General features: G+C 45.9%; 1 protein-coding gene across 2 annotated transcripts in view; it reads right to left on the bottom strand.

The window, feature by feature from the left end:
• Positions 1-18,570, bottom strand: part of OSBPL2 (oxysterol binding protein like 2) — a 338,773-nt gene that overhangs the window by 44,387 nt on the left and 275,816 nt on the right. For both annotated transcript variants that reach the window (XM_063959309.1, XM_063959310.1), the window contains one exon: positions 10,251-10,385. In XM_063959309.1, coding sequence (XP_063815379.1) covers positions 10,251-10,385 — 135 coding nt within the window. The remainder of the gene's footprint in view (positions 1-10,250; positions 10,386-18,570) is intronic.

Below are 18,570 nucleotides of genomic sequence, written 5' to 3' on the forward strand. Positions count from 1 at the left end.
AATACAAACTCCACACAAGGCCTTGTGATCGTATCAAACACAAGGATTCAGTGCTGCGAGCCACTACACCAACAGGGTTAAACACGTTAAGTTCTTCCTTTAACTTGGAACACCTATGATTTACACAGGTTCTGCAGCTGAGTAAAACTAGATTAAATGTATTTAGCTAGCCACAGAACCTGTGTACATCATAGGTGTCCCTGATTAAATGGATATTATGGCAAGCCTAATATTGTGTAGGTCCCCCTCCTGCTGCCAAAACAGGCCCACCAATCAAAATAGACTCCACAAGACCTCTGAAGGTGCCTTGTGGTACCTGGAAGGTGTTCGGTGGTAAATTACATTACCAGAAGATCCTTTAAGTCCTGTAAGTCGCGAGGTGGGGGCCTCGATTATTCTGACTTATTTTTACAGCACATCTCACAGACTGGGATCTGGGTAATTTGGAGGCCATGTTAACACCTTGAACTCATTGTCAAGTTCCACAAGCCATTCCTAAACAATGTTTGCAGTGTGGTAGGGTGCATTATCCTGGCGAAAGAGGCCACTGCCATCAGGGAATACCACTGCCATGAAGGGATGTACTTGGTCTGCAACAATGTTTAAATAGGAGTACTTGTCAAAGTAACATCCTCAAGCATGGAATCACACCACCTCTGCTGGCTTGCCATCTTCCCATAGTGCATCCTGTTGCCATCTCTTCCTCAAGTAAACGACGCACATGCGTCAGATGCAAAAGAAAATGCGTTTCATCAGACCAGTTCTGATGCTCATGTGCCCATTGTAGGTGCTTTCTCCAGTGGACAGGGACCAGCATGGGCTACACAGCAAGCTGTGATGCACTGTGTGTTCTAACACATTTCTATCATAGACAACATTTTTATCCAACTTTTTCAGCAATTTGTCTACAATAGCCCTTCTGTGGGATCGGACCAGACGTGTTAGACTTTGATCCCCGTGCGCATCATGACCCTGTCGCCAGTTTACCAGATGTCCTTCCTTGGACCACTTCTGGTAGGTGTTAGACACTGCATACCAGGAACACCCCACAAGATCTGCAGTTGTGGAGATGCTCCAAACCAGGCATCTAGCCACTGCTATTTCACGGTTATCAAAGTCAATATATATATATATATATATATATATATATATACACACACACACACACACACACACAAATATATATATATATATATATATATATACACACACACAAAATATATATATATTTTTTTTTAAAACAGGAGTTCCTTAATGCACTATTATTTTTTAGACATATAGGGGGTAATTCTGAGTTGATCGCAGCAGCAAGTTTGTTAGCAATTGGTCAAAACCATGTACACTGCAGGGGGGCCAGATATAACATTTGCAGAGAGAGTTAGATTTGGGTGGGTTATATTGTTTCTGTGCAGGGTAAATACTGGCTGCTTTATTTTTACACTGCAATTTAGATTTCAGTTTGAACACACCCCACCCAAATCTAACTCTCTCTGCACATGTTATATCTGCCCATCCTGCAGTACACATGGTTTTGCCCAACTGCTAACAAATTTGCTGCTGCGATCAACTCAGAATTAGGCCCACAGTGCAGTGAAATATAACCACAACATATTATACATACACACATATGCAAAATATAACGTGCATTCTGTGGCTGCACACATTCTCCACTTGTAAGTGCTAAAAATCTCCAACTACAGTATATTCTCATCACCCTTTGTCTATGGCATGAATATTTTTTTTTCATTTATACATCTGTTTCAGGGGAGGAGTATGGTCACAGAGAGGAAATAGGAAAGCTGCACAAATGATGGCCTAAGAAAAAACTCTTCTCCTAAGGTATATATTTACTAAACAGCAAAGCCACTGATTCTCGTGGCTTTGCCCACTGGTTTTAAAATAGCAATAGTAATAAATGCTATGTAAGACTTGTTTGGCAATTATTGCTTTTGTCGTTCTAAGGGCCTTATTCAGCTTCTGCTGCAAAACTGAAAATCGGGCGATTATGGGCAGACTGCGCATGCGATGCAAGTGCATTGCACGTGTGCAAAGGCTAAAAATTGTGATTGCAATTTAGTGAAATGCAACTGAAATTTGATTGACAGGAAGTGACAGTTCGTGGGTGTTAAAATAGCATTTGTGGGGAGTGGTTTAAAAACGCAGGGGGATCATGGGCATTTTCGGGGCGGGTATCTGACTTCAGTTGCAATCGATTGCGAGTAAAAACATGGCGCCGGTGCGACTGCATTTTCATTATTTTGAGCAGCCCTGAGTCAACCGCAATTGGAGATTGTACTCGATTTCTGCTTATGCATCGCAATTTTGCGTTTGCATCGGTGAGTGTCTTTTACCTTTCTGGGCGGCTCTTCACATGCGATATTTAGCAGAAATAGGATTGAGAAAATCGCAATTTCTGTCTCAACAGCAATCCAAGTTAAATTAGACCCTAAGTCCAGCAGTACAAGATGCCGAGAATTGGTGGCTCTAAAAACCCGCTGTTTAGTAAATATACTTATACCCCATTTTCCACTAAAATCCTAGGTCCGACCCCATTCACACCACACTGGCGACCCAGGTTATTCCAATGACTGTGCTGTTTACACTGCACATGGGTGACTTCTTTCTGTTCTGCCGGCGCTTGGAAAACTGGTGATCCAGCTCCCCCTATGCTTTTAAAGAGACCCGACCCTGTTCACACTGCCCCATTAGCAGAGTCCTTCCTGGTTCCAAACATGCTCGCTACCCAGGTAGGATTCCCAGGTTATTTTTTTGGGACCCTTTTCTATTGAGATGTTACCTGGGTTGACCTGGCAATAACATGGATTATTGCAGCAGTGGAAAAGGGGTATTACAGTGTCTCCCTCAACAATGAAATAAAATTAATGTGTTAACCATTGTGTTTCCAAACAGCACAGTTCAAAATATGTAAATCAAGTTCAAAGTTCAAAGCAAAGTACAGGGAGTTGGGATGTCCCTTCACATGTGAGCGCTGTTTCTGACTGCAGGCTACCTGCAGCTGTGAGAGTCCAGAGAGGGACAACACTTATAAGTATGTAATGAATTCTCTTTCATTCCATGGAATTAAAGTGTTTAAAAACAATTATGTTGTCATATTACTTAGTGCACATCCTATGTGAGGAAACATACCGTACTTAGCCCACAGTCACTACAAAGGGACTTTCCCAACTCCCTATATTATAGATCTATATTGTCTGTTACTCCTGGTGAAGACAGAGCTCTATCATGTTTACATAGTATATTATAATAAATTGTTCAAATCCAAATAGTTGTACAATTTCTCAGTAAAGAAAAAAATAAGAGAATAGTGTTTAAAAAAAATATAAATGTAACTCATCATTTTGGGAGTTAAAAGCAAACTTTACTGCAGCAGGTCATATGTTTCTGTGTTTTTGCCACAAGATAGAGTCATTTTTTTTATTAACACAAAACCAACCCAGTCTTGCCTTTACAATAAAAAAATTGTACTGTCAATCCCACAGAACTGTACATTAAATTTACTCCAACGTGTTCAATTAGATCTCTCAATCAGATTCCGTAAAATCAGGGACGACGAGAGCGGACAAGGACCTGAATACTGGAGGTGGGTGGTGAAGGGGGGTTGGCATTACCAAATCTGGGGACCTCCGTGCCATAACATGTATCATAACATAATGTAACTCTATGAATGAATCATAAGTGAATTATGCTCACCTACACACGTGTCCTCTGTGGTTGCTGAGCCATCGCATTTAACAACCCTTCTAGCCATTTCCAGTCAAGTGTGAGTTTATCAACGCTGAGCGTCTTATTCGCAATACAATAAGATGCCCAAGTGGATTACACTGTTTAAAATGATATGCGGCATGTGTAAATTATGTGTTAATGCAGCTGTATCTGTATACAAAATGCTACGTTACAGTGTTAATGTGGAAAACTAGCATTTCGTATACAGATACAGCTGCAATCACACAGAACATGCACATACCACATATCCTATTAATCTGCGTAATCTGCGTGTGTGTTTCATTAGCATCGTACTGCATATAGAACGCTTTCTTAGGGGAAGAAGCACGTCCGGCACTGGCCATCTTATACCGGAGCTGGCAGCTCTCATGCGCCCTGTGTAACGCGACTCATAACGTACAGAGGCTAGACCAGGAAGGATTTATCTGTATTAGCCTCTAAAATTATCTTTTATATTGGTATGTCCATTTGACGGATACTAATTTTTCTTTATTATTTAAGCAGAAGATGTTTTATGTAAATGTATTCTATTTCATACAAAGACCCAATAACAGCTTGTAATGGTTCTTCTATTTGTTTCACAGGTATTTTTATTACTATTCAAGGTTTCCATTGCACTGAGCAGGGAAAGTTACAAAAAATAGGAATTTAATACCTATCGGTAATTCCTTTTCTCCTAGTCTGTAGGGGATACTGGGATGGTCTTCGTATAATGGTATAGATGGGGTCCATTGGAGCCATGGCACTTTAAAAATTCTTCAGTGTGCTGGCTCCTCCCCTCTATGCCCCTCCTGCAGACGGACATCCTGTGAGAGGAGGAAATAGATAAGAAAAAGTGGTGAGGTAACGAACCAACCAACATAAGAAGAGGAAAGCAACGCTAACCATAACCGGAAAATAGGGACAGCAACAGCAGACCCAACCAAGAAACACAAACTGAACAATGCTTGCAGGAACAACGAAGCACAGAGGCGGGCGCCCAGTATCCCCTACCGAGTAGGATAAAAGGAATTACCGATAGGTATTAAATGTCCAAGGGGATACTGGGTTGGTCTTAGTACCATGGGGACATCCCAAAGCTCCCAGACCGAGTGGGAGAGTGTTGAGACCCCTGCAAAACCGAGCGAACAAACTGAAGGTCCTCTGTAGCCAAAGTATTGAACTTGTAAAACCTAACAAATGTGTTCGAACCAGACCAAGTAGCTGCTCGGCATAACTGCAATGCCGAGACACCACGGGCAGCCACCCAGGAAGAATCCACCGACCTTGTGGAGTGGGCCTGAATAGAATTCGGAAGCGGCAAGGCTGCCGAAGAGTAAGCCTGTTGGATTGTCATCCGGGTACAACGAGCAATGGACTGCTTTGAACAGGACATCCAATCTTCTTAGCGTCATAGAGAACAAAAAGGAATCAGATTTCCGGTGACGAGCTGTTCTCTTTACATAAATCTTCATAGCTCGAACAACGTCCAAGGATTTTGAAGAAACTGACGTGTCAGACAACACAGGAACCACTATCGGCTGGTTGATGTGAAATGCCGACACCACCTTAGGCAGAAACTGCGGACGAGTCCTGAGCTCCGCTCTATCCTCGTGAAATACCAGATAAGGGCTCTTACAGGGTAAGGCCCCCAATTCCGAGACATGTCTTGCTGAGGCCAAGGCCAATAACATGACAGTCTTTCAAGTCAAATATTTCATGTCCACCCGGTACAAAGTTTCAAAACCAATCTGACTGGAGAAAGGTCAGAACCAAATTGAGATCCCACTGTGCCGTGGGTGGTACAAAGGGTGGCTGAATACGAAGAACACCTTTTAAGAACGTCTGTACTTCCGGGACAACAGCCAACTGTCTCTGGAAGAAAATAGACAGGGCTGAGATCTGAACCTTAATGGGTGTCTTAACAAAGGCCACCAGCTTGTAGGAAGAGCAAGATCCTACCCAGATGAAAATCTGCAGTGGAGTACTGTCGACCGTCACATAAGGAAATATACTTATTCCAAATGCAGTGGTAATGCTTAGTTGTAACCACCTTCTGAGCCTGGACCATAGTTGAGATAACCTTGGTAGGAAGCACTTTCCAGGCTAATATCTCCCTTTCAATTGCCATGCCGCCAAACGTAGCCACGGAAAGTCTGGATAGATGAACGGTCCTTGCATAAGAGGATCCTTTTGAAGCGGCAGAGGCCATGGCTCTTTGAGGGACATGGTCAAGAGGTCCGCATACCAGGCCCGGCGAGGCCAATCCAGAGCAATGAGAATTGCCTGGGTGCTTTCCCTTTTCAGTCTTTTTAGGACCCTGGGAATGAGAGGAATCGGAGGCAACAGAGAGACGAACTGGTAAACCCACGGCGCCATCAAAGTGTCCACCACTGCAGCCTGTGGATCCCTTGTCCTGGAGCAGTAGCGACGCAACTTCTTGTTGAGTCAAGAAGCCAACATGTCGATCAGTGGGCAGCCCCACCGTTGAACCAACAGTTGAAATACCTGTGGGTGAATGCCCCACTCCTCCAGGTGCAGATCGTGTCTGTTGAGGATGTCTGCTTCCCAGTTGTCCACTCCTGGAATGAAGATGGCCAACAAGGCCCTGGCGTTTCATTCCGCCCAGAAGAGTATCCTGGATACCTCTTGCATTGCGGCTCTGCTTTTTATTACCCCCTCTTTAAGTACGCCACTGCCGTGGCGTTGTCCGACTGGACCTGTATGACCTGATGATGGAGAACAGAAGAGGCTTGTAGAAGGGCATTGTAAATCACCCTGAGTTCCAGAATGTTTACTGGAATAGAGGCCTCCTGAGGTGACCACAATCCTTGAAACCAAGCCCCTGGGTTACAGCACCCCAACCGCGGAGGCTCGCATCCATTATCAACAGAATCCAAGCATGAATTCCGAAGCGTCGGCCCTCTACCAGGTGGGAGATGTGTAACCACCATAACCAGGAAATCCTTGCTCTTGCTGAGAGGGATATCCTCTGGTGCATGTACAGGTGTGACCCTGACCATTTGTTCAGCAAATCCAGCTGGAACGCACGGGCATGGAATCCTCTGTACTGAATTGCCTCGTAAGAGGCTACCATCTTGCCCAACAGGCGGATGCAGAGATGCAACAAGATTTTCAGAGGTTTCAGAACAAAGTGCACCATCGATTTAATTGTCAAAGTTTTGTCCATAGGAAAGAACACCCTCTGAGACACCGTGTCCAGGATCATTCCCAAGAACTGCAGTCTCTGTAATGGTTCCAGAAGGGCTTGGTAGAGGCAGAGCCTGAACTCTGTTCCATGGAAGTAGTGGCCACTGGTCTGCGTGGTTTACCTCGATTTCCTCGAGCTGTGTTAGAAGCACTTCTGGCTCTGCCCCAAACTCTGATCACACGAAAGGACTGGAGAGAGGGGCTGGGATAAGCACATCTAGCCGGTGAAGCTGCGGACGGCAGATAGGTGAACTTTCTGGCAGTAGCTTGTGAAATCCACTTGTTTAGTTCCTCACCAAACAAAACCTCCCCCGTAAAGGGAAGGTGCTCAACGCACTTTATGAAATCAGCGTCCGCTGTCCACTGTCACAGACACAGAGCCCTGCGCGCAGACACATCTATGGCCGTGGAGCGCGAGTTGGTTATGCCAATTTCCTTAATTGTCTCACTCAAAGTTAGCCGAATCCTGAATATGTTGTAGGAGTGTTAGAAGCTCATCCTGAAACATGGTGTCACAACCTTCTATTACATTACCGGTCCATTTAACAATGGCCCTAGTGATCCAACCACAAGCAATTGTGGGTCGCTGAGCGACACCCACTGCAGTGTAAATGGATTTGAGCGTAGTTTCGATCTTACGATCTGCAGGGTCTTTTAAGGAGATAGATCCAGGTACAGGCAGTACAAAGTTTTACGTGACAGCCTGGACACTGAAGTATCCACCGCAGGAGGAGTCTCTCACACCACCTTCCTGTCCTCAGGAGGAAATGGGAAGGAAGTCAACAATCTTTTTGGGGTTTGAAACTTTTTGTCAGGATTAACCCACGATTCTTTAAAAAGCGTGTTTAATTCTTTGGAGACAAGAAAGGTAGCATGAGACTTGAAAAACAATACCTCATCAGGTTCTGTCTCCTTATCAGAGATATTCAGGATCTCTCTAATAGAATAGATAAGAGCCTCCACTCCTGGAGACAGGGCACTGTCTCCTTTATCCCCCTCAACCTCCCCCCTTCCAAATCTGGCATGTCATTATCAGAGTCAGATTGGAGCACATGGGGCAGTGTGCATTTCTGTGAAACTAGCAAAGGGGTTTGGGAAGCAGGTCTAAGGTCTGCAGCGTGAACTAGAAAATCATCCATAGATTTTTTTAAACGGTTACGGTATGAATGGTCGACAATGTTAAGGTTGACAGTCATTAGGTCAACCACTATTTGTCGACATTGACATGGTCGACATGGACAAATGGTCGACACATGAAAAGGTCAACATGGATTTTTGAACTGTTTTTGGTGTAATTTTTTCCGTAACATAACCAGGAACCCCTATTAGTGCACCGTGTCACCACGCATGGCAAGCGAACTGCGGGCAAGGTGCCTCGCTCCACTACTGCTGCGCTCGGCACAGGTTACTATTTCCAATCGTAGTCCACGTGGATGGTAAAGTATGAAAAAGTTAAAACTTGATAAATATTTTTTAAAGCCATGTCGACCTTTCCGAGTGTCGGCAATTTTCATGTGTCAACCATTTGTCAATGTCGATCAATTGCGGTTGACCTAATGATTGTCGACCTTAACACTGTTGACCATCTGAATGGATACCTTTTTAAACACCTGCCTTTCTTGCTTGGCAGTAGCTAGTTCAGTAGTTATATCAGTAATCATCCCCATAATGGAGTCCAGCCATGCTAGCTCCTGAGAGCTGTTAGCCTGAGAAGGGAGGATGCACTGAGTACACAACCGAGACCCCCCCCAGTGTTTCCCTAAGATTTTTATACTGGCAAGTGTCTCCAAATTACAGAAAATGGGGTTAAAACCCCTTTTCAATGCAAGCGGGTTGGTGTATGCAGCGGGCAGCGCAGCTCCCATAGCGCCGCGAGCCCACCGCACCCTTGTGCCACCATTTGAATGGGGGACCCACTAACCAGGACCCCGGCTAAGTACTCACCACTCTAGAGATCGTCAGCTCTGTTAGGGGTGGCGGCATGCTGTCAGAGTGCGCGCACACCCTGGGGGCGTGCAAAACAACACCTCAAGAGCTTTTGCCCTGTCAGCGGGGATACGGACAATTAAACCTTCAAGAGGCTGATACCGCCCCCCCAAGTCCCACAACGCAGGCAGACTGGTGCCAACCAGTGCTGCCTGAAAATAATAAACTAAAATAAAGTTTGAAGAAAACTCTCTGGAGCTCAAGAGAATGCACCCGGCTAATTGGGCACATTTTTCTAAACGGAGTTTGCAGGAGGGGCATAGAGGGGAGGAGCCAGCACACTGAAGAATTTTTAAAGTGCCATGGCACCAATGGACCCCATTTAGCGAGACAAAGGCATCCAATAGCTAAGAGTAGCAGTCAATGACCCAGTGACCTGGAAAAGGGCAGACAGAATGGATCAGAGTCACTGACTCTAAGCACACTGGAAATTATGATAGTGCAGGATGAGAACCAAGAGGGTGGAGGGCCCTGCTCGTGACAGCTTACAGTCTAGTGGAGTGGGGTGTATAACTGGGGATATTGTATATGTATGGTCTTTAGAGTGTAATTCACCCATCACTTATTTATTAGCTACAACTACAGACTAGTTAATGTTTTGTGAAGATTATTTAATATTTATTAGCTACAACTACAGACTAGGTTATGTTTTGTGAAGATTATTTAATATTTTGTATTATATTTTTTTTTTTAACACTAACATGGGAGGAAAAATTGAAGATTATGTCCCAGGATTCAGAGCCGTTTGTTTCCCACTGTGACAAGGTAAATAATAATTTAATTTTTGGTAATTGAGTTTAAAACATTTAACATCAATGTAAGTTACAGTATCTTTATCACTGCAGCAGTAAAGTGTGCTTCTTTCCTCAAAAGGATGAGTATATCACCATCTTTATTTGTTAATTTACCATACCGAGTACACTATTTGTCTTTTTTTTTTTTTTATGAGGTATGTTCTCATTAATTTATGTCTGAACAGTTTATTGTAACATAGTATGTAATCATCAAAGATAGAGGTGCGTCTGCCGTTTTGAAATTCTTTGTCAGTTGTTCCTTCGAGCCACATTGGGAGTTATTTGCTTACCCTGGTAGCAAAAGGAATGATCTTTGGAACTTTTATATAAATATTCAGATTTATTTCCACCAGCACCAGACTGGCGCTGGTCTTCTCCAGTTTCCCTGCTGTTACTCTAAGTACCTTGCAGAGAGAATGAAATGTTTGTACGCAGGCTGTGCGTATAACCTCTTCTAGCTTAGGTACAGCAGAAATGGGGCTGAAGCTTGGTGTAGATTTATGCAGGTTGCATTGTGTGTATGCGGCAGATACTGACCTGCATTCTGAGTAGTGGATCTGTACATGAACATGCTTTGTTGATCAAGTATGTGTGTTCCATATATTCCGTGATTCGCTGCAGGAAGCTCAGGGGCTCGTTAAAAACTATTGGCATTGTGATTTTCGACAGTTCCTGAAGGCAGAGAGAGGAAATAAGAAAAGAAGACTGAAGTGAAAAGCTTTTGGAATACAGAAATATTTGGCATAGAGATAATCTAGGCAGTTCTAGAAAAAAATAAACATGAGAAAAACCAACACTTTGGATTATGAACAATGTGATTTCACACGGCTATTCATGTGATCATGTAAAGTGCATGTGAATACAAACCATGGATACATTTAGTCAGACGTAAAGACACTACGGTTTAACTAGTAGTGCTACAACTAAATAAAACGTAGAAAACAAATAAAATATTATAATACAATGGGTAAAATGTTATTTAATTACATTTCTGCTTTTTATTATGGAATGAAGATGAAACAAAAAGATTTGGTTAAGTTGATCATTAAGTAGTGAATACTCAGTTGGTAGCCATTTATGAAACACTATTTAGAGATTTAGGGGTATATTCAATAACTGTCAGAAGCTGCCGTCTTGTCGGAAAGACGGCAGCTTCCGACAGAAAGAGGTCGGAAGGGGTTCCGACCTATTCATCAGAGGCATTTTTTTCCCGACTTGTCGGAAAACACGTGGATCGGCGGAATAGCCGCTGATCCGCTTGCTTCTCTCGGAAAGGGGGCCAAATCCGACAGGTTTTGGCCCCCTTTCCTACAAACTCAATCTGACTTGAAAACAAGTCGGATTGAGATGAGGAGACGGGCGGGATGAACTAACCTGTCCTGCCGTGTTAACTGCTTTACTCTGCGGTCCCCTGATATTCTCCACGGTATCCTGCTGTCTCCACCGAACGTGGCGGGACAGGGTAGTACATCCCGCGGGGAGCGGTGCGGCCGGCGGCTGGGGGTACTGAGATCGGCGGCCGGCGGGGGGACATGTCTGCGGCGGGAGGCGCTGCAGGAAGAGAGCGCCTCTCCCTGCAGCATCTCCCCACCCGCCGCCGATCTCAGCTCATCCTGCCGCCGTCCCACTCAACCCCGCCGCCATCTGAAACCCCCCCGCCGCTGCTGTCAGCGCATCCACAGCTGTTGACAGCAGCGGTAGTACAGGACCCTGTGTACGGCAAAATCAGACAGTCGGATTTGGCCGTCCATTGATTAGGGGTTGTCGGATCCATTCCGACAACTGCATGTCAGAATGGATCCGACACTTATTGAATATACCCCTTACTTAGACTTTCATTGACAACAAAATCAACAATGACACCGGATATTGACAGGAGAATATTGCACAAGTGTACAAGAAAGAAAGGCAGCATAACAAACATTTTGCTATTAGAAAATAAGATTTTACTTACCGATAAATCTATTTCTCGGAGTCCGTAGTGGATGCTGGGGTTCCTGAAAGGACCATGGGGAATAGCGGCTCCGCAGGAGACAGGGCACAAAAAGTAAAGCTTTCCGATCAGGTGGTGTGCACTGGCTCCTCCCCCTATGACCCTCCTCCAGACTCCAGTTAGGTACTGTGCCCGGACGAGCGTACACAATAAGGGAGGATTTTGAATCCCGGGTAAGACTCATACCAGCCACACCAATCACACCGTACAACTTGTGATCTAAACCCAGTTAACAGTATGATAACAGCGGAGCCTCTGAAAGATGGCTTCCTTTAACAATAACCCGAATTAGTTAACAATAACTATGTACAACTTATGCAGATAATCCGCACTTGGGATGGGCGCCCAGCATCCACTACGGACTCCGAGAAATAGATTTATCGGTAAGTAAAATCTTATTTTCTCTATCGTCCTAGTGGATGCTGGGGTTCCTGAAAGGACCATGGGGATTATACCAAAGCTCCCAAACGGGCGGGAGAGTGCGGATGACTCTGCAGCACCGAATGAGAGAACTCCAGGTCCTCCTTAGCCAGAGTATCAAATTTGTAAAATTTTACAAACGTGTTCTCCCCTGACCACGTAGCTGCTCGGCAAAGTTGTAATGCCGAGACCCCTCGGGCAGCCGCCCAAGATGAGCCCACCTTCCTTGTGGAGTGGGCCTTTACAGATTTAGGCTGTGGCAAGCCTGCCACAGAATGTGCAAGTTGGATTGTGCTACAGATCCAACGAGCAATCGTCTGCTTAGACGCAGGAGCACCCATCTTGTTGGGTGCATACAATATAAACAACGAGTCAGATTTTCTGACTCCAGCTGTCCTTGCAATATATATTTTTAATGCTCTGACAACGTCCAGTAACTTGGAGTCCTCCAAGTCACTTGTAGCCGCAGGCACTACAATAGGCTGGTTCAGATGAAATGCTGACACCACCTTAGGGAGAAAATGCGGACGAGTTCGCAGTTCTGCCCTGTCCGAATGGAAAATCAGATATGGGCTTTTGTAAGATAAAGCTGCCAATTCTGACACTCTCCTGGCAGAAGCCAGGGCTAGAAGCATGGTCACTTTCCATGTGAGATATTTCAAATCCACCTTTTTTAGTGGTTCAAACCAATGAGATTTTAGGAAGTCCAAAACCACATTTAGATCCCACGGTGCCACTGGAGGCACCACAGGAGGCTGTATATGCAGCACTCCCTTAACAAAGGTCTGGACTTCAGGGACTGAAGCCAATTCTTTTTGAAAGAAAATCGACAGGGCCGAAATTTGAACCTTAATAGATCCCAATTTGAGACCCATTGACAATCCTGATTGCAGGAAATGTAGGAATCGACCCAGTTGAAATTCCTCCGTCGGAGCACTCCGATCTTCGCACCACGCAACATATTTTCGCCAAATTCGGTGATAATGTTGCACGGTTACTTCCTTCCTTGCTTTAATCAAAGTAGGAATGACTTCTTCCGGCATGCCTCTTTCCTTTAGGATCCGGCGTTCAACCGCCATGCCGTCAAACGCAGCCGCGGTAAGTCTTGAAACAGACAGGGACCCTGCTGAAGCAAGTCCCTCCTTAGAGGTAGAGGCCACGGATCTTCCGTGATCATCTCTTGAAGTTCCGGGTACCAAGTCCTCCTTGGCCAATCCGGAACCACTAGTATCGTTCTTACGCCTCTTTGCCGTATAATTCTCAATACTTTTGGTATGAGAGGCAGAGGAGGAAACACATACACCGACTGGTACACCCAAGGCGTTACCAGCGCGTCCACAGCTATTGCCTGCGGATCTCTTGACCTGGCGCAATACCTGTCCAGTTTTTTGTTGAGGCGAGACGCCATCATGTCCACCATTGGTCTTTCCCAACGGGTTACCAGCATGTGGAAGACTTCTGGATGAAGTCCCCACTCTCCCGGGTGAAGATCGTGTCTGCTGAGGAAGTCTGCTTCCCAGTTGTCCACTCCCGGGATGAACACTGCTGACAGTGCTATCACATGATTCTCTGCCCAGCGAAGAATCCTTGCAGCTTCTGCCATTGCCCTCCTGCTTCTTGTGCCGCCCTGTCTGTTCACATGGGCGACTGCCGTGATGTTGTCCGACTGGATCAATACCGGTTTTCCCTGAAGCAGAGGTTCTGCCTGGTTTAGAGCATTGTATATTGCTCTTAGTTCCAGAATGTTTATGTGAAGAGACGTTTCCAGGCTCGTCCATACTCCCTGGAAGTTTCTTCCTTGTGTGACTGCTCCCCAGCCTCTCAGGCTGGCGTCCGTGGTCACCAGGATCCAATCCTGTATGCCGAATCTGCGGCCCTCCAATAGATGAGCACTCTGCAACCACCACAGAAGAGACACCCTTGTCCTTGGAGACAGGGTTATCCGTAGGTGCATCTGAAGATGCGACCCTGACCATTTGTCCAACAGATCCCTTTGGAAAATTCTTGCGTGGAATCTGCCGAATGGAATCGCTTCGTAAGAAGCCACCATTTTTCCCAGGACTCTTGTGCATTGATGTACAGACACCTTTCCTGGTTTTAGGAGGTTCCTGACAAGCTCGGATAACTCCTTGGCTTTTTCCTCCGGGAGAAAAACCTTTTTCTGAACCGTGTCCAGAATCATCCCTAGGAACAGCAGACGAGTTGTCGGCATTAACTGGGATTTTGGAATATTCAGAATCCACCCGTGCTGTTTTAGCACTTCTTGAGACAGTGCTAATCCCATCTCTAGCTGTTCTCTGGACCTCGCCCTTATTAGGAGATCGTCCAAGTATGGGATAATTAATACGCCTTTTCTTCGAAGAAGAATCATCATCTCGGCCATTACCTTTGTAAAGATCCGAGGTGCCGTGGACAATCCGAACGGCAGCGTCTGAAACTGATAGTGACAGTTTTGTACAACGAACCTGAGGTACCCCTGGTGTGAGGGGTAAATTGGAACGTGGAGATACGCATCCTTGATGTCCAAGGATACCATAAAGTTCCCCTCTTCCAGGTTCGCTATCACTGCTCTGAGTGACTCCATTTTGAACTTGAACTTCTTTATGTACAGGTTCAAGGACTTCAGATTTAGAATAGGCCTTACCGAGCCATCCGGCTTCGGTACCACAAAAAGAGTGGAATAATACCCCTTCCCTTGTTGCAGAAGAGGTACCTTGACTATCACCTGCTGAGAGTACAGCTTGTGAATGGCTTCCAACACCGTCTCCCTTTCGGAGGGGGACGTTGGTAAAGCAGACCTCAGGAAACGGCGAGGTGGATCTGTCTCTAATTCCAACCTGTATCCCTGAGATATTAGCTGCAGGATCCAGGGATCTACTTGCGAGTGAGCCCACTGCGCGCTGTAATTTTTGAGACGACCGCCCACCGTCCCCGAGTCCGCTTGAGAAGCCCCAGCGTCATGCTGAGGCTTTTGTAGAAGCCGGGGAGGGCTTCTGATCCTGGGAAGGAGCTGCGTGTTGCTGTCTCTTCCCTCGACCTTTACCTCGTGGCAAATATGAATAGCCCTTTGCTCTCTTATTTTTAAAGGAACGAAAGGGCTGCGGTTGAAAAGTCGGTGCCTTTTTCTGTTGGGGAGTGACTTGAGGTAGAAAGGTGGATTTCCCGGCTGTAGCCGTGGCCACCAAATCTGATAGACCGACTCCAAATAACTCCTCCCCCTTATACGGCAAAACTTCCATATGCCGTTTTGAATCCGCATCGCCTGTCCACTGTCGCGTCCATAAAGCTCTTCTGGCCGAAATGGACATAGCACTTACCCGTGATGCCAGTGTGCATATATCCCTCTGTGCATCACGCATATAAAGAAATGCATCCTTTATTTGTTCTAACGACAGTAGAATATTGTCCCTGTCCAGGGTATCAATATTTTCAATCAGGGATTCTGACCAAACTACCCCCGCACTGCCCATCCAGGCAGTTGCTACAGCTGGTCGTAGTATAACACCTGCATGTGTGTATATACTTTTTTGGATATTTTCCATCCTCCTATCTGATGGATCTTTAAGTGCGGCCGTCTCAGGAGAGGGTAACGCCACTTGTTTAGATAAGCGTGTTAGCGCCTTGTCCACCCTAGGAGGTGTTTCCCAGCGCTCCCTAACCTCTGGCGGGAAAGGGTATAATGCCAATAATTTCTTTGAAATTATCAGCTTTTTATCAGGGGCAACCCACGCTTCATTACACACGTCATTTAGTTCTTCTGATTCAGGAAAAACTATAGGTAGTTTTTTCATACCCCACATAATACCCTGTTTAGTGGTACCTGTAGTATCAGCTAAATGTAACGCCTCCTTCATTGCCAAAATCATATAACGTGTGGCCCTACTGGAAAATACGGTTGATTCGTCACCGTCACCACTGGAGTCATCGCCTGTGTCTGGGTCTGTGTCGACCGACTGAGGCAAAGGGCGTTTCACAGCCCCTGACGGTGTTTGAGTCGCCTGGACAGGCACTAATTGATTGTCCGGCCGTCTCATGTCGTCAAACGACTGCTTTAGCGTGTTGACACTATCCCGTAGTTCCATAAATAAAGGCATCCATTCTGGTGTCGACCCCCTAGGAGGTGACATCCCCATATTTGGCAATTGCTCCGCCTCCACACCAATATCGTCCTCATACATGTCGACACACACGTACCGACACACAGCAGACACACAGGGAATGCTCCTAATGAAGACAGGACCCACTAGCCCTTTGGGGAGACAGAGGGAGAGTTTGCCAGCACACACCAAAAGCGCTATATATATATCAGGGATAGCCTTATAATAAGTGCTCCCCTATAGCTGCTTTGTTATATAAAAATATCGCCATAAATTTGCCCCCCCTCTCTGTTTTACCCTGTTTCTGTAGTGCAGTGCAGGGGAGAGACCTGGGAGCCGTCCTGACCAGCGGAGCTGTGAGAGGAAATGGCGCCGTGTGCTGAGGAGATAGGCCCCGCCCCTTTTCCGGCGGGCTCGTCTCCCGCTATTTTGAGAAATCAGGCAGGGGTTAAATATCTCCATATAGCCTCTAGGGCTATATGTGAGGTATTTTTAGCCTTTATAGGTACTCATTTTGCCTCCCAGGGCGCCCCCCTCCCAGCGCCCTGCACCCTCAGTGACTGCCGTGTGAAGTGTGCTGAGAGGAAAATGGCGCACAGCTGCAGTGCTGTGCGCTACCTTTAGAAGACTGCAGGAGTCTTCAGCCGCCGATTCTGGACCTCTTCTGTCTTCAGCATCTGCAAGGGGGCCGGCGGCGCGGCTCCGGTGACCATCCAGGCTGTACCTGTGATCGTCCCTCTGGAGCTTGATGTCCAGTAGCCAAGAAGCCAATCCATCCTGCACGCAGGTGAGTTGACTCCTTCTCCCCTCAGTCCCTCGCTGCAGTGATCCTGTTGCCAGCAGGAATCACTGTAACATAAAAAACCTAGCTAAACTTTCTCTAAGCAGCTCTTTAGGAGAGCCACCTAGATTGCACCCTTCTCGGCCGGGCACAAAAATCTAACTGGAGTCTGGAGGAGGGTCATAGGGGGAGGAGCCAGTGCACACCACCTGATCGGAAAGCTTTACTTTTTGTGCCCTGTCTCCTGCGGAGCCGCTATTCCCCATGGTCCTTTCAGGAACCCCAGCATCCACTAGGACGATAGAGAAAACAATTTGGGGCAACAAATGATAGTAGTCATTGCTTAGGTTTCTTTATGGTATTTTGCAATGAAGACTTCTAGCATGATACAAAGTTTCCATTTCTAGGGACATATTCAACAGGGTTTACACAAAAGGCATCCTCTTCTATGTAACATGCAGGGAAACCCATACATTCTGCATTTTACGCAGAATCTATGTGTTACTGCGCAATAACCGAGGTTTTACTGCATGAGGAATATGCTAAATAACTGAATAGCTCTGGGATTTGGAACCAACAGATAACACAGGGCTTAACTGAATATGCCCCTAGAGAGTAGGAAAATCTCTGTGCAGTCAGACACACCTACAAGAAAGCAGTTATACATGAAAGGGTTCTTCAATGTCTCAAAAATGGTCAGAGAAGGTACCATAATCCAGCCTGTGTCGCTCCTTATAAGAATATTACCTCACACATTTCTACCCTATGGTACTCTGGGGCAGATTTATTAAGCTCGTGAAGTGATAAAATGGAAGGTGATAAAGGACCAGCCAATCAGAACCTAACTTCAATGTCACAGGCTGGGTTTGAAAAAATAAGAATTTACTTACCGATAATTCTATTTCTCGGAGTCCGTAGTGGATGCTGGGGTTCCTGAAAGGACCATGGGGGAATAGCGGCTCCGCAGGAGACAGGGCACAAAAAAGTAAAGCTTTAGGATCAGGTGGTGTGCACTGGCTCCTCCCCCTATGACCCTCCTCCAAGCCAGTTAGGTACTGTGCCCGGACGAGCGTACACAATAAGGGAGGAATTTTGAATCCCGGGTAAGACTCATACCAGCCACACCAATCACACCGTACAACTTGTGATCTAAACCCAGTTAACAGTATGATAACAGCGGAGCCTCTGAAAAGATGGCTCACAACAATAATAACCCGATTTTTGTAACTATGTACAAGTATTGCAGATAATCCGCACTTGGGATGGGCGCCCAGCATCCACTACGGACTCCGAGAAATAGAATTATCGGTAAGTAAATTCTTATTTTCTCTATCGTCCTAGTGGATGCTGGGGTTCCTGAAAGGACCATGGGGATTATACCAAAGCTCCCAAACGGGCGGGAGAGTGCGGATGACTCTGCAGCACCGAATGAGAGAACTCCAGGTCCTCTTTTGCCAGGATATCAAATTTGTAGAATTTTACAAACGTGTTCTCCCCTGACCACGTAGCTGCTCGGCAGAGTTGTAATGCCGAGACCTCTCGGGCAGCCGCCCAAGATGAGCCCAC

Source organism: Pseudophryne corroboree, chromosome 3 (genome assembly GCF_028390025.1).
Source record: "Pseudophryne corroboree isolate aPseCor3 chromosome 3, aPseCor3.hap2, whole genome shotgun sequence".
Taxonomy (NCBI): Eukaryota; Metazoa; Chordata; class Amphibia; order Anura; family Myobatrachidae; genus Pseudophryne; species Pseudophryne corroboree.